Source organism: Elaeis guineensis, chromosome 8 (assembly GCF_000442705.2).
Source record: "Elaeis guineensis isolate ETL-2024a chromosome 8, EG11, whole genome shotgun sequence".
In the NCBI taxonomy this organism is placed as follows: domain Eukaryota; kingdom Viridiplantae; phylum Streptophyta; class Magnoliopsida; order Arecales; family Arecaceae; genus Elaeis; species Elaeis guineensis.
In genome coordinates, this window is record NC_026000.2 from 3,458,351 (window position 1) to 3,476,097 (window position 17,747).

A 17,747-nucleotide genomic window follows, 5' to 3' on the forward strand; every position below is an offset into this window, starting at 1 on the left:
AAGATTGAAGGTCGACAGTTAGACAAGCGATTTTCTCATGAAGTTTCACCTCCCATTCGATCATCGCCCGAAGTTGTTCAAAGGCAGTCGCCTTCTCAGCATTGGTGGCCGCCATTTTATCCATCCATGTCCGATGGAAGTCGGCAACCTTCCAATAGTTGACTTTCAAGTCGAACATATCATGTGCCAACTACAAGCAGAAGATAAGTTGGATCAGATAAAATAAAAAGTGCATAGAAAAATTTACCTCGAGCATCAATGGATACAAAGAAGAGAACATCTCGATGACGATTCTGTTATTTCTTTTCTCCCAATCAGCTAGGAGAAGAGCAGCTTCGATGAGTCACTTGGCCAATGCCAGATTGGCCAAGGCCGACTCATTCTCAGAAACTCTGATGTCCAGATGAATAGTATAACCCGTCGATGATCTGTCATCTGTCGAAGTCGTCAGTGCCCTTCTCCGATCTCCTGTCGGCAGCCCCGCACTTGAAAACATGGAGAAATCCGAGCTTGACTGTGCTCAAGAGGGTTCCACTGGAGGAACCACCGACATAGCCGTCGATTGGTCCGGCTCAGCCCGAACCTCAGTTGGTGGAAGTGCCAATGGTGCTACGGTAGCTTCGTCTTCTTCTACCGCCCCACCGTCAACGAACGGCACTTCAGGAAAAATCGGCTTAGAAACCGACACCGACGGCATATCAGATTCTCTTCCTGGTGGAATAGGAGCCCGACCTTTCTTCGATAGTCGGAAAGGTCCAGCTTCGGATGCTGTCTTTTTTTTGGTAGCATGCTGACGAATATCGATGATCGATACTCGTGCCATCGGCTGCATAGCTGCAATCGAAACCAAAAAATTAATATAGCTAAAAAATAAATAAAATAATAAGAAAAGTGATCAACTATGCTATATCTAAAGTGGTGATCGAACTAAGACCGGCATCGTAGAGAGCTTATTCGATCATCAGCTCTCTCTACGACAGGATCGTCATGTCCTTCAAGCGATGAAAGTCTTCTCGATCATCGACCTACACCCGACTGTTCTCGTTGGAGCCGGTCCTTGGATCACCCCAGCATGAAGGGAAGCCTCAAGGAAGAGAAGAAGCAACGAAAAAGAATTGATTCTTCCATCCATGAATGGACGATGGAAGACCGGTGATGAAGGAAAGACCTTTTCTTGGGTTGAAAAGCCACCAACCCTTGGCCTTATAGGGACGGAGAACAAAGAAGGTATAGAAAAGAAAAGGATGAGGCTCGGTCAGTATTAACCGACACAACAAAGCAAAGCTAATTATAAGCCAAACTGAGTTCGGTGCCAGCTGAGTGGGGCAAAGACCATAATAGTCCAGTAAATTTTGGACGAACTCCAGAATCGAAAATCGAAGATCCGTCCGAAGGTCTTCGACATAGAAGGCCAACTAGCCCGGAGGAGGAGAGTTCACTCAACCATCGGTGTCAGACGCAAAGAGTTGATATTGCTCTGAAATTTGATATTATTTTTGGAACCAATCAACATTGGGTTCGGATAGTGAAGAAACCTCCACTTCCGAACCCGATGGGGAGTTGTCGGTCGGATTTTCCGACCGACTATCCCGAGAAGAAGAAGCCCTAGCCATGGGAGAAGAAGACTAAAGAGAACAAAAAGAAGATAGACCCAAAAAAAAAGGATAAAAATATTTAACCTGAAAGCTAAGAACAAAAAGGCGAAGAAGGAACCCTGGTCTTCTGGCGCTGGGGCGACCTTCCGGTAGAGTTTCTGCAGCAGAGGATGAAGACAAAATGTAAAGTAAAAGTCTGGCCGAAAGTGATCTTATATATATATGATCCCTCAACGGTCAGAATGGAAGTGATCAAATCGGAGTCTCATTAGATGACGACACATGGCAACATCCGGATCGACTATTGATCAGACGGTTTGACGCACCTACTCTTCATCGTGCCACCTTACCATCATCTACGTGAGTAGCTCTGATCCAATGTCATTCGAACATGTGGTCAAAATCTACTAGTCAGGATCATATCGTCCGGCATTGAATTATCTTCCTGAAACGACGTCCGATACAGACATCCGATATCAAATTATCCAATTGACATGACAGCCCAATAATGATTTTGCAGCCATTGAAACGATAAAACAGTCGAAGAACTCTCTATTTCAAAAAATTCATAAAGGACAATAACTGAGTCGAGGTTTGAGATGGTACATGACGACTTCTTTCATCTAACGTGACAAATCACGTGATAATATGCACGTCGGATCACCTTGGACTTGAGAGTGGAGGAAAACTGTTGGGGCAAATCAACCGACCCCTGACGCCGACTCTACATCGATTGAATGAACATATTATTCCAACTCATAATCGGGTGACCGACCGACAATCGGCTATTATCAACCAACAATAAAAGACTTGATCAACCTCTGACCGAAGACCATCGATATATCCGTGTTACCGATCGATGGTCATTATTCAGGTATACTATCAAGTTATCAGTATCACCGACATATAGTCGGCTTATCTGCTTAACATATCCTAACCGTTATGAACAGTTATCGACGACGTATCACGGTCATTAGTGAGAATAAACAGTCCACTAACTCTATGATTATGGTCTGATAATCTAGCGTCATAAAAAATGGGACCACGTGCTCGACAGTTACATCAGAATCATCTATAAAAGGGAAGGTAAAGGAATAGCACAGGTAAGACAATTCTGGATCAAAACTCTGCCACTCTCAACATTCCTATTAGTTGTTTATCAATCCTCTTTCTGATTTAAGCATCGGAGGATCTCCGCTGGATACAACTCCGATCTGTAAGGATTTTGTTTTGCAGGTTCTCTTCACCGATGATAGGCGACAAGGAGTTGGCTGCAACAAGTTTATTGTGGATCTTTGAGAATCCCGTGATCATTTTGAAATTGCAAAAAGTGGAGCAAAAAGAGAAAAGATGTATAGCTTCTTTAGCAACTACAATGATGGAGACAAGCTTGATGGAAAACATCCGGGAATTCCTTTCTCTCCAACAAGTACAAGTAACGGCACCAATTAGCATTAATACAACCTTCGGAGCTATTTTGGAAAAGTTTTTCTTCTTTCATTCCAGACATAGACTATTAAATAAGTTGTGTGACCGTAGGATTGCAAGCAAACGACAGATTGAGTTCCAGGTGATGGAGAAGAAAACACAATCAACAAAAAGATGATCCATTGATTCATAAAGGTTTTGATAAAGGACACAACCTTCAAGGTTCTTGCCCAGTTTGTTTCCAATGATATCTCTGGTATTAAGTCTCGTTCTCCAACAAGGGCAAAGAAAGTACCTTACCTTTAGTGGTATTGTAAGCCTCCACAAGGATGATGCAAATTTGCATTTCACACCTCTTGACGTCAAGAAGCGACAATAAGCGAAATATGTGTATTGTAATCAAGCTCTGAATAATACAGGAAATAAATAGTAAAGCCTAGTCTTTGTGTTCTATCTAGCAGGAAAGGGTCGGATAATCCTCCCATCCAGACTAGACAAATTTTCTCAACAAATCATGATAAAAAAAATCTCAAAAATAATAAAAACAATATAAATTTTGTGGAATGTTTACTATATTGAGAAATTAATTTACTCAATAGTGTGCATCAATTAAAATTTGACCCAAAAAAAAAAAAAAATCAGAGAATGTAGTTGGTATGTTTGATGCATGCTATGAAAACTGACGAGGTGCGTTCGTCGACCCCAATCGAGTGATCAGTTTACCATGGATTAATGCCATACCATAGTCCATCATCGAAGCGACCAATGCTGTTTCCAAATGACTTCCATGAGAAGGATGAGTTACTCCGGGGTCCTCTTTGCCACTTACCCCTTGAAACCAAGGCAAGCAGTAGATTTAAACAAGGACCGATGTTCTTTGGAATCGCACCGACTGTCCCTTAATGCAGGTGGTAGGGTGATACTGTCTGAACCAATATGACTATATTTACGAGGATCATATTCTGGACATGAATTATCTTATTCGGCCCTCAAAAAATTTTGATACACACCAACCTAGCTCTTGCACGTGATACATCAATCAAGGAAAGATTCAACCATCTCCGTTTAGAGGGGATGCGACTCCATTTGAATGATATAGTACATCCCTATTTTTTTGGAGCAAAGAAAGGTAATCCTGAAGTGATAAGCAGGAAGGTAAAAAGAGCAAGTGCAATCAGTCACCAAATTCCAAAAAAAAAAAAAAAAACCCAACACGGACACAAATTTCATTTTCATTTTTTTTTTTTTCTGGCTTTCTTTCCCTACAATATAGATACAAGATGACCTTAATTACATATCCTGCTTCATTAATGTTTTCAACTTTCTAGAAGATATATTTGTGTAAATCATAATTAATAAGGCCAGAAACACTAAAAGACATATTCAATATTCATAATTTATAATTAAAGTATGATAATCATTACCAACTAATAGCCTGCTCAATAATAGATTTTGAGGTCATGACTAAGTTATAGGCCACTCCAAAATAGACTAAATCAAACTAGGTGGAGTGAAAAGTTTGAAACTTCCTTTTTTTTTTTTTTTTGTGTGTGCATAAATCAAAAGTTTGAAATTTGATAGGTAATATATGCACGATCAAAAATGATATTTGAAAAACTAAGGGTGCATTTGATTATATTTTTTAATTTTTGATTTTTAAAAAATATTTTTTATTTTTACTATTGAGTAAAAGTAAAAAAGTAAAAAGTATGTTTGATAACTACGTTACTATAAAGCAAAAAGCAATGTTTGAAGACGGCAGGTGAACAGCTCGACGAAGAAAAAAGATTCAGGAAAAGAGTGAGAAAGGGGTGGGGAGGTGACGAGCTCGACAAGAGAGAAGGATTTGGGCTCTATACTTTTTGATTTGACGTTTTAGATATGTAAAAATAAAAAAAGCAGAAAAGCAAATTTTGGAGAGTAAAAAATTTTTGCTTTATATATAAAGTAATTATTTTGATCTTTTTAATTTTTGCCTTTTATTTTTCTTGGTATTACCAAACATTACTTTTTTATTTTTATTTTTTAAAAATTAAAAAGTAAAAAAAATATTTTTTTAATGACTAATGAAACGCATCCTAAATTTATCAACAAGCATGTAATGAACCTATATCTATGATGGTTCATTGTCTTCCACCATGAGTCAATTCAATCGATTAAAGCAAAAGGGTTGAAGACTCAACCACCACAGCAGCAACAGCTCATGAAGAACTTACAAGGCTTTTAGGAAATTGGACAAGGTTCTGCATCTTTGTTTAAAGACTTTGAGAGGGTTGGTGAAACTCCTTCCAATTTCTACCAATGGGAGGGTCTTTGGTGGAAAATAGTCAGGTTCCCTTTTTTTTTTTTTTGAGAATACTGTCTGAAATTCTAAAGTTAAAGATAGAAACTTGATAAGAATTAACATAAGACATGAAAGTAAACGATTCCAGGACAAAATTTTGCTATGAGATGGAAACAAATTGGGTGTAATTTCTCAAACAAATGGTTCGAAGCCAACATATAGCCAAGTGGATCCATGTTGGAGAAACTTGGAAGCCTACCTGAGGTGCCAAGAAATTAAAAGTACTGAGGTAATCCATAAACACCCATTAATCTGGCATGACAAATTCTATAATTGTTCTGGTTAAATTAATTGGAAATTTTAATTACTAATATTCTTTTTTCAGGTGTCTTTTTCTTTCTAAAGTTATTCTATCATGATCAAGGTTTGTAATCCACTATTATTATTTTCTTGTAAAATAATCTTACTAATGATTGCACTTGTTCCGGTGATAGCATTACTTAAATTTTTTTTTTTTTTTTAAAAAAAAGGGACCTACCTTACGTAAGTTCGGATGACGCTAAAGATCAATTAGACTATAAAGGGTCCAGCCAAACCTAACAGCACTTACCGAGCAATACACATCATTCAGTCTTATTCACTTTTTGACGCTTCAGTAAAAGTTCGTAAGACCCATAAATGCCTGCCTCTTCTTCAATCAGAGATGATTGGAGTGCAAATTTCGTCATGACGGACATTTAAGTCTGATTAAATTGCGGCTGTGATAGGATTATGAATGAGGTGTCTCAAACCATATAGTATGAACGAGTACCCTTATCCCATTAAGTTCGTGATTGAGCTCTGAATTTAACCAGTGGAAAGGAAGAAAGCGATGGATCACTCATTAGTGTTTGAAGATTTGAACTAAAACTCTACCTCAGAGAAAGCATGGTTCCTTTTTTTTCAAAATAATCCTCATTGTGACAGGATTCCTTTTTTCCTTTTCTCCCCTTTTTTCAATTCTAAAATGAACTAGTAGCGTACGTCATGCCAAACCTCACGCTTGCCAACCAGCAATAAATATCGCTAATGCTTAGGAAATCTTGACACTAAAATAAGCTCTCGGTGACTGGAAAATGCCTCCCACTCCCAATGAGAGTTGATTCGGGCGCAAATTTTGTCTTGGATAGATAGGAAAGGGCAGATTCATACCATTTAATATATAAACAAGCACATATGTGCCTCATCCCACTGAGCTCATTAACCATTGAGATCGTTCTAGAAGGCAAACAAGAAATAGATGGACCACTAATTTTGCCTAACCCAAAAAAGTCTGAGAGATCATGAGCAAAAGAGTGTTACAAGTGCACTAGTGGGAGGAGAAACAATAAGGACAGCCACATACACATTCATCTTCATTTTTCTATTTGTTCTTTATCCCTTTATTTGGTACAAAGGATGGATTGGAGGAAAGATGGATAAAAATATCCATCCATCCTCCCATGTGTAATTGTGTTTAGTGAATATAGAAGAAGGAATGAGAATGATTTCCTCCTCTGTTTGGCATAAGAGAAATCAAACGAAGGATGATATTTGTATGATATTTTTACTAAACTATTTTTTGATAAAAAATATTATTGTTTTGAATTGATAACACTTATTTGTACTAAAAGAGGTAGAGCGAATATATAAACTTATAGTCTTTATAATTTAGAATTATATAAAAAATTATATAAATATTTAATTTATTTTTATTTAGTAAATAAATTATATCGTATACTATGCATACTATGTGGTCGTATGCACCATGCCAATCATCAAGATGCATTCTTATGGGCTCCATTCGGCATGCGCTTGTCTTGGTGATTTGGTCAATAGGAATGCATCTTGGTGATTGGCATAGCGCACGGCCTATTTAGTGCATGTAGTGCAGGATACAATGTCTCCTGAAGAGGGGTGGATGCAACTCAAGGGTGATGCAAACATAATTTAGTTTGCCAGTTTAGTGCAATAACTTGAGCCAGATGGTCAGCCCGGCCAAATCTAAGAGATGTTGAAAACTGAGTGTAGTTCTTGAACACTCTCATCTTAAGAAAGATGATTTTTGAGTAACATGCCAAGATGTGACTATTATTGCATTTGCATGCAGACATTATATCTAGTGGCACCTTAGCATTCTTTTGAGATATCTGACATTGACTAATTTTTTGTTGATGTTGATGTAAGAAGTTGACCAATAAGAAGCTGATCACAAATTGGCATAAGATGTCCCACAAGTCATATGATGTATGCTAAATATTGCAGAGTGTTGAATTTGTGGCTTCAGGGTGATATGAGAGTATGTCTCCATTATGTGTTTAGTTGTTGCGAGTTGCAAGTTCTTCTCATCATTGGCATAAAAATATCAATAAATCAGCACTAGATTGTTTTGCTTGTTTAAATCTCTTCCTCAAATGCTCCTTTGTGTGAAAGGCATCCAGATCAATCTTAAAACTTGTTTAAATAACAAGGTTGGCCTTCCAACATGCACTCCCTATAGACAACTTGGCGAAAGAAGAAGATTAAGCCCTTTCTGAGGAGAGTTTGGGATCAATTGTTAATGCCAATGTTCTGGCATATCTGCTCAAAGAGAAATAATAGGATCTTCCTCTACAGGCAGTGTTCCATCTTCACAGTACTTCAGAAAATTCTGCATTGCTTTAAGGACTGGAAGTTTCTTGGGTCAAAGAAGATTAATTCAGGAGGATAGAATTAGATTTGGGGCAATCTTTCTTCACTGCCAAACAAATAGTGGCACAAGCAACCTGAAGCTTAAAATTGATCGATTTCTCAGCTTATCTCCATTTCAGCTAAACAGGATTTAGTTACTCTGTTGTTGCTATACTGTCTTTGTCCTGCTCATATGCTGCCACACAGCGAAAGCTCTGTGTTTTGTCCTTTCTTCAGTTCTCTTGGCTTGCTGGGTTTTCGGCAGCTTTTTTTCTTGCGCAGTTCCTTTTGTCAATTCTCTTCAATGCAATAAAACAGGGTGGCCTCTTCTTGGTTCCCTCTTCAGTCCAAAAGGAAAAGGTTGTTTTGCTTTGTGAATAACAAAAATCAGACCCAAGGTGGCTATCCTTAAAAGGTTTCTTATAAGCACCACTAGCCATAGGTTCTGAAATCAGTTCTGGCATGAAACAAATGAAGACTTTTTTTGACATCAAACTGTCTGCTGTCAGTATATGTTGTAGCAAGAGATCAATAAAAGAGAAATCGAAGAGACAAAGATCAATGCAAACATAGGATTTATGTGAAAAATCTTTTAAATCAAAGAAAAAAAATCACGGATGGAGAAGGATGAAGATTTTCACTATCTTCAATCATGGAGATTACATAATACAATGCGAAAGAAAAAAATCCTAAAAAAGTATTCACGCCTCAAAAATAATATATCTCGCCAAAATAGGTACACCGAGATATAATCAGAATCGGATTGGATCCATACCCCACACCTTCGGATTTCAGTCGAAGCATCATATCATAATGGTAACGATATATCTGTAGCCAGTGTTAATCTAAATACAAAACATCTCCACAGTATACATGAGGAGCCCTAAGAAAGTCCATTTGATGCCTAATGGCCATAACTTGGTGCCAAGGACCATCATAAGCATCCATCCTATCCTACCTCTAGTTCAAACACATCATTCCTCAAGGATTACAAAGTAGTCAGGCATTCCAAGTGTAAGATTCCATCTAGTGAAGAACAAATAAAGATGAGGCCGATCATTTCAGAGGTAGCATGAGGTAGGTGTAGAAGAGCAGGCTTCAGAATGGAAAGTCTTTCAGTAGCTTGAGGTGGATGAGGACCCCAAACATGGAAGGTATGTTGCACCAATGACATAGATCATGCCAACAAATTCCTGCATTAAGAAAAATACTGATCATTTCAATTTTTTAATTTGCATTTTACTATACAAATGATTGCTTTGCTTTTTGGTCTAAACTCTTACGCTCAAAATGTTTGAATGACGTCCTCAGAAAATCAGTCGGCCTTTATCAAGCACAAATCGATATTCGAAAGCTACATAACAGTAGTTGAAATTATCTCATATTGCAAGAAATCTAGACAGAAAGGATTACTCTACAAGGTTGATTTTGAGAAAGCCTTCAATAGTATCTCTTGGTGATTTCTCAATACTCTTATGGAAAAAAGAGGTTTTAGTCCAAGATGGAGGAGGTGGATACTTTCTGTGGCACAAATGAACACATCCTCTCTCATTATCAATGGAGCAATTGGTAAATCTTTCAGCAATAAGAGAAGATTAAAACAAGGCAATCCTCTCTCCCTCTTTTTATTTATTCTCATTACTGATGTTTTAAATAGAATGTTTAACAGAGCATATGCTAACAACCTCATAAGCAGTCTAGGCCCTTTTCAACCCAATGAGAATATCTGCTGCTTGCAATATGCGAACGACACAATCATTTTTTGCAAGGCCATGAAGAATAATGTCAACAGTCTAAAAATTATACTATACTCCTTGGAACTTCTCACAGGTTTGAGAATTAACTTCAGCAAATCTAGTGTCATTGGACTACGTTTGCCACCAGAAGAAACAAGTTCCTTCACCTGGATGCTTGGAAGTTTTGCTGGTCAGTTACCGATTGATTATCTAGGCATACCCCTCCATAGCTCGTCCTTGAAGGTGCACAATTGGAACTTCATACTGAAAAAATTGGATAAGAAGCTAGCGAGATGGAAGTCAAAGGTCCTATCTATAGCTGGTCGAAAAACACTTCTAAATTCAGTGCTCAATGCTATACCAGTCTACTGGATATCAGTCTTCTTTCTCCCATAATCAATGTTATAGAAAATCAACACTGTCTACAGAAACTTCTTATGGGGAGAAGGTGAATACTGTGGAAGAACCAAATTCTTTGCAAATTGGTCAATGGTTTGTCGTCCAAAATGTATGGGAGGGTTGGGGATTAGAAACCTCAAAATCCTAAATCAATCTTTGATTATGAAATGGTGGTGGAACTTCTCTCAGCATGGAAGATCTTGAAAGAATCTAATACAGAGCATCTATTACAAATCCAAGTTACAGCTATCGCCTCTTAGCATATCTTGCAAAGGTGCTTCACCATTTTGGAGGGGTGTCATCAAACTTGACAGCATCTTCCAAAATTTTACCACTTCAATGATAGTTAACGATAAGAACACATCCTTCTGGCATGATACCTAGTTAAAAGATAGATCATTAAACTCTCTCCTGCCGAACCTTCATGCTCTTGCAGTCAACCCTAAACCAGCATTAATGGCTTCCTCTCTAATGAGGACTGGCTCTCAAACTTTAGCCAACCACTTAGCTTTGCTGCCACTGAAGAATACATCAAACTTATCAAATATTTGTCATACACAAATCTATCAAAGGAAGAGAATAAAAAATTGTGGAAATGGAGTAAAATGGCAAAGTACTGGATCAAAAATTGTTTCTTGTTCCTGTTGATGGAAGAGTTCACCAGACAATTGGACAGACACTATGGTCACTGTCACTTCCTAAGAAAGTTAAGATTTTTGGCCAGCTAACCTTCTACGATAAGATTTTGATAGCTAAAAATCTGAATAAAAAGAGAATGTAGGTCGTGCAGCTGTATCACCTTTGTTATAGGAGCAATGAAACCACTGATCACCTTCTTCTATTTTGTCCTTATTTTATAACTTTATGGATATTGGTAACCCAAGATCTGTGCTATCCATAGCTCCCAAACAGTATCTCTCAATTTTGGAAGGATTGGATTAAATTATTTCCTGACAAAGAACAAGGTAGAGCTTTCATTTCTCTTCTCTTTACATCACACTGGTTGATTTAGAAAGAATGAAATTACTGAATCTTTCGATTCGAAGCATACTCTGTTTTAGAAATAGTAAAGAAATCTATCCAAATCTTTGAAGAATGGACAATGAGAACCAAGAGCCTAAGAGGGTCAAAAATCTCAAAGCTGTTTGAAGAACTAAAATGAATATAGATGCGCACCTCAAATTCGAGAAACTTATGGGCAATTGGATCTTCTACACAGGAGAATGAACCTGTTAATCACCAAGAGCTTTGATCGGAGAAATATCGATAAGACGAATCTATTGGATTTGCTGATTTGCTGGCCTCTTCTACCTCCCTTTTGTACTCCTCCATTCTCTCAGATGTTTGGTCCTGAGAACACTATAAATTACTATCTCAGGTAATTATGTAAATATTAATATTATATTATAATATATAACCCTGGGGAACATCCCTTTCCTTCTTTTTTTTTCTCAAAAAAAATGTTTGAATGACGTTGATATCCCCAACACATGCATACAAAAAAAAAAAAAAAGAAAAGAAAGAAAAAACAAGAAGGACACAAAATTTATTGTCTTCCATTACAATTGAAAGAGAACCTTGCAAGAAAATCCATCTTTTGGAGAGCCAGAGGGAAAGGGAAATTCCCTCGAAGTTCATTCATTGAATAGAAGAGCAAGAAAATCCATCTTATTTGAATGGGTTTCCTTCCATTCTTTTGACTGACAACGGGTCCTGTTTCCATATTTAAAAAATTAGGAAAAAAAAAACCTAAGTTATTTGCAGAAGAAAAAGTTGCATTTTAATTTAAAAACAATCTATTTTCAATTTCCTAGACAGTTATGCATGTCCCTTTATGACCATCTAAGGATATTTTCAGCTTATGAAGCAGTTTGCAATCTGCGGGCGTTTTTGTGTGTGCATTCTTTTGAGAATAGAAACATCATCGTCCAATAAAATTCAAACCAAACAGTATTTATAAGTAAACGAAAAAAAATATAAAGGAGCTAAATTATGTGAATAAAATAAAAATATGGCAATAAAATTCCTTAGTTGGCGGTTGTTTTGTCTAGATCAGTCTTGAACAAAATTTATTTTTGGGATCCCAATAATTACTTAAATAACAACCAATATCAGCCATTATTTCGTACATATATTTATGATTAAAAATATTTTTATGTGGGTACTATTTTTGTTTTTTTTTATTTCTTTTTAAGGGGATGCATATTTCCAAGCCAATACTAGCTGATGGCACTGTCTTCATTTTTTTTTTTTTTTGATATAAAAAAAAGAAGACTATTATGCTATAGCACAACCGTCACCAAATTTTATTCACCGTAAAATCTGTACAACAAAAAAAAAAAAAAAAGAAGAAATTGACAAAAATGACAGCCGGTAAAATAGCAGTGGATAAATAAAATTGACGTACGTCTAAAAAGATCTAAAGAGGCTCGGAGGTGAGTAAGCGTCCACTGAAACATTCAAGTCACGTATCATCATGACCCCTAAGATGGGGCGCAAGACAGGAACACCCACAACCCAGCAGAGACAGGACCATGAAAAAGTTGGATCAATCTAAAAGAAGCCACTTCATCTCCATCGCTGCCTTTTTCCCACAAACCAGCAAAGCCGCTGTTTTTCCATGAAACTTCCACCCATCCCTTTCAACAGTCATTTGTTCCATTGCGGCCGCACTCAGTCGAGCACCCCCACGTTCCAAACTTTAATAAAAGCACAGCAATTTAGATAGAATAATCGTACCCATCTTGAATAAATGATGATAAATATCTTCCACCACCCTCTCTCACTCATGTTTTACCATCCTTCTCCCTTTCAAATTTTCCTACATTCCTCCATCCAATTAATTTTTATCTCCCCACGGAGCCCCGGCCCAGCCATCAACCCTCCCCCTCCCAAACCATCGATCCTCTCCAAGTAAAGAAACCAGAAACCTTCTTCCTCTCGAGTTTAGAGTACTACCTATATTCCTTCCCGCTAGTGAAGGAATATGCAGAAGCCATGCGAAGGAACACATCATGGCCAAGGTGATATCTAGGCCGAGTAGTGTAACTTCTCCACAAAAGATGATAGCTTTCATGCAATTGAAGCACACCATCTTTCTCCTCCTCCTCCAACACATCGTCTCCGGACATGGTCAACCGCTCCAGTATCGTCGACACCGAGCAATTCTCCAAGAGAAGGCCACCCTCTTGTCCTTCAAGAACACCATAATATCTCCACCACAAGCAGCTCTCGCAAATTGGAACGAGTCCACCGATGTTTGTGACTTCATAGGTGTCATCTGCGATCGATGGCGACTCCATGTCGTGCGTCTCCAACTTCGTGGCAGGCTTGTCTCCAGCCCCCTGTCCCCTGTCCTCGCCAACCTCTCCAGCCTTCGCGAGCTAGACCTCTCCAATAATAGTCTCACAGGGCACATTCCTCATGAATATTACTCCAACCTACGGCACCTCAAGATCCTAGACCTATCAACCAACTCTCTCGATGGCCAAATTCCACCATCTCTCGCCAACCTTACTGGACTCGAATGGTTGCGACTGTCGGGAAACCATCTCGATGGCCCAATTCCACCATCTCTCGCCAACCTCACCGGACTTAAATGGTTAGACCTGTCCTACAACTACCTCACCGGGCACATTCCGGACCAATTCTCCAACCTGCAGCACCTCGAGGTCTTGGAACTGTCAGGAAACCATCTTGATGGCCCAATTCCACAATCTCTTGCCACTATCAGTAGCCTTTTCTACGTCAACCTCGGCTACAACTCTCTAACGGGTCAGATTCCCGCCTCGATCTTTCGCAACTGCAGTAAATTACGAGATGTGGACTTCTCGTTCAATTATCTCACCGGTGAGATCCCTTCGGAGGCCCGAATTTATCTGCCAAACTTGAGAATTCTCAACCTTTACTCGGATAATTTGACTGGAAAATTACCAACGTGGCTTTCCAATTCATCATTCCTAAGTCAGCTGGATGTGGAATGTAACTTCCTTTCAGGTGAACTGCCTTCGGACATTGTCTCGAACAAGACATACCTTGAAGGTCTTCGCTTGTCTTATAACAATTTTTCAAGCCACCATAACAACACTGACTTGAGACCATTTTTCTTAGCTATTTCCAACTGCTCAAACCTGCGGGAACTTGAAATGGAAGGACTAGCGCTTGGTGGACCAATGCCTCAAATTGTCGGTGGAGTCGCCAAAAGTTTATCCGAAATTCAGTTGGGTGATAACAGGATCCTTGGACCCATCCCTCCTGACATTGGCTATCTTTTCAATATCACGCTATTGAATCTGTCGAGCAACCTTCTCAATGGAACTATTCCAAATCTGATCGGCCAACTTCCAAAGTTAGAGCGCCTAATCTTGTCCAATAATTTCTTAAGTGGTCCGATTCCTCCAGAGATTGGAAACATTAGCTCAATCGGTCTGCTTGATTTGTCCAACAACAAATTATCTGGTGAAATCCCAAGGAGCCTTGGAAATCTAAGCCTTATCAGCGAGATTCATCTTCAGAAGAACGAGCTTTATGGGGAAATACCCGCTAGTCTTGGAAGGTGCATCAGCTTACTAAAACTAGATCTGTCATACAATAGATTAACAGGTAGGATACCCCGAGATATGTCAGGCATTGTAAAGATTTCCTTTAACCTTTCACACAATCAGCTTCAAGGTCCTTTGCCGATAGAGCTTAGCAAGATGGATCAGGTCCAAGAGATTGATTTGTCATCGAATAACCTCACTGGTGAAGTGATATCTCAGCTGTCAGCATGTGCTGAACTGAAGCTCATCAACCTCTCACACAATTCTCTTCAAGGACAGCTTCCCAAATCATTTGGAGATCTCCAAAACCTTGAGACTCTTGACGTTTCTTTCAATTACTTGACTGGGGAGATTCCATTGAACCTTAACGAATGTACCGGTCTTACCCATTTGAATCTTTCATACAATGACTTCAATGGACCAATACCCGTTGGTGGAGTCTTCTCATTATTCACCAATCTATCCTATCTTGGAAATCAACATTTATGTGGCTCAGTCGTCGGACAGGCATGTTTCGAACGAAAAAGATGGCTGCACTCACATAAATTCTTGATCATCATTTGTGTCAGTACTTCATTATTAGCATTGTTATTACTGGCATTATGTTGCGCGATTGGAATTAGAAAGACCCGAAGCTGGATTTTCAGAGGGAGAGATGACAGTTTTGGTAGCTTATCTCTGGTGCTAAAATCAAGTTTCCCACGAATCACCTACCGAGAACTCGTCGAGGCAACCGGAGAATTTGATCAGGATAGGTTAATTGGTTCTGGCAGCTATGGACGGGTCTACAAAGGAGTATTAAGAGATGGAACCATTGTTGCAGTGAAAGTACTGCACCTCCAAACTGGCAATTCCACGAAGAGCTTCAACAGAGAATGCCAGGTTCTGAAGAGAATTAGACATAGGAACCTTATGAGAATCATTACAGCATGTAGCCGACCGGATTTTAAGGCTTTGGTCCTTCCTTTCATGGCCAACGGCAGCCTCGAGAGCTTTCTGTATTCAGGATCTTCGGAACTAAGCTTGATCCAGAGGGTGAATATTTGCAGTGATATAGCTGAAGGAATAGCCTACTTGCATCACCACTCCCCTGTGAAGGTCATACACTGTGATCTGAAGCCCAGCAATGTGCTTCTTAACGATGATATGACTGCTTTGGTCTCTGATTTTGGGATTGCAAGGCTGGTGATGAATGTTGGAGCAGGGAACGCCACAGAGGCTGACGACATGGGGACTTCGACTGCAAATATGCTCCGGGGGTCCATCGGATACATAGCACCAGGTACGTTTGTTTATGATAAAGGAGGTGGATTTATCTATATGTATATTATGTGCATGCCTTGAAGTATTGAGTGAGTCTTAGATGCGGACTAGATACTCCTTTTTTCACTTATTCCTTTTTCTTTTTGGTTTCTATTTAACTTTCAGAAATTTATGCATGGATTGGAATAAATTAAATGAAGTTTTCTTTTCAAGGAACATAATTTTGTGCCCGGCCAAAGTTCCTATTCCATTGAAGAATTTGTTCCCTTCTATTTCATCTTCCTCATCTGACAAATCTAGTGGACAAGTAGTGGTACTGCAGCGTGATCATCGCTTAAAACATATAAATTTTGAGCTTTGTAGAAGCCACTGATATATAGAAATACCCATACACATGAACGGATGCTTCCATTCACTAATCTATGTGAGTTTCACAGAGTACGGATTTGGCTCCGATGCATCAACCAAGGGAGATGTTTACAGCTTCGGCGTTGTAGTCCTTGAAATGGTCGCCAGGAAGAGACCCACAGACGAAATGTTCAAAGGTGGTTTGAGCTTACCCAACTGGGTGAAGAGCCACTACATTGGGAGGATGGAGACGGTCATCGATGCCTCCTTGGTGACTGCTGTGAAGAATCAGACATATGAAGTGAAAAGAATGTGGGAGGTGGCAATTGGAGAGTTGGTAGATTTGGGTCTACTCTGCACCCAGGAGAGCCCGTCGAGTAGGCCGACGATGCTGGATGCTGCTGATGACTTGGGTCGCTTGAAGAGGTATCTTTCGGGTGACACAACCGCCAGTTTTGCCACCTCTTTGGGAATGTCATCTTCCACAACTGGGGAGGATCCAGGCGCAAGCATATCAAACTTTGATTGATGGGTTCTAAAAAATATGGAATCACAATGTTCTGAACAGGCAATGCTTTCAAAAGTTGTTGAGAGTCAAGCAACTGCTTTGTGTGGGTGTGTCGGGCGATCTTGTTGCAGTTCTTCTGGAGGTTGTCAGATCTCAGAGGTTGTTGTGCTTGGCTGAAAGCAGTGCTCTGTCCTAACATAGTCTTGTAACTTTGTTCAGAAGTTGGGTTCTGTTTGAACGTTATCTGGTGAATTTGCTACTAGTCTAAAGTTTTCATTTGGATATTTGCTTCCTGAAAATCGGAAACGACTAAACGGGAACTCCTTCTGAATAGAAACTCTGCTGGTCGATAACATCATTAATCTAAATTTCATATACCTTTTTTTTTTTTTGTCGAGGGAAATACGTGTGTTGTAATCAGGCTCTGAATAATACAGGAAATAAATAGTAAAGCCTAGTCTTTGTGTTCTATCTAGTGGAAAAGGGTCACAAGATCCTCCCACCCAGACTAGATAGTTTTCTCAATAAAACATAACAAAAAACTGTAAAAATAATAAAAATAATATATATTTTGTAAAATGTTTAGTATATTGAAAAATTCATTTACTCAATAGTATGCGTGCATAAATTAAAATTTGAGAAAAAAAATTAGAGAATCTAGTTGGTATGTTTGATGCATGTTAGGAAGATCGACAAGGTGCATGCGTTGACCTTGACCAAGTGACTAGTTTACCATGGATTAATGCCATGCCATAGTCCATCATCTAAGCGGTCCGATGCTGTTTCCAAATGACTTCATGAGATGGATGAGTAGCCCTCTCTGCCTTACTGTGTAGCCCTCGTTGCCACTAACTCCTTGAAACCAAGGCAAGCAGTAGAATTTTAGTATATGGGATCGAAACAAGGACTGATGTTCTTTGGAATCGCACCTGCTGTACCTTACTGCAAGTGGCAGGA

At 39.0% G+C, this 17,747-nt stretch overlaps 1 protein-coding gene across 1 annotated transcript; it reads left to right on the forward strand.

The window, feature by feature from the left end:
• The first annotated feature begins 12,957 nt into the window (after positions 1–12,957).
• On the forward strand, positions 12,958–17,075 carry LOC140859761 (uncharacterized). The gene is made up of 2 exons (XM_073262274.1): positions 12,958–15,953; positions 16,372–17,075. Exons 1-2 carry the CDS (start codon positions 13,145–13,147, stop codon positions 16,809–16,811), a joined length of 3,249 nt encoding a protein of 1,082 aa, XP_073118375.1. The 5' UTR covers positions 12,958–13,144; the 3' UTR covers positions 16,812–17,075.
• Positions 17,076–17,747: the final 672 nt, after the last annotated feature.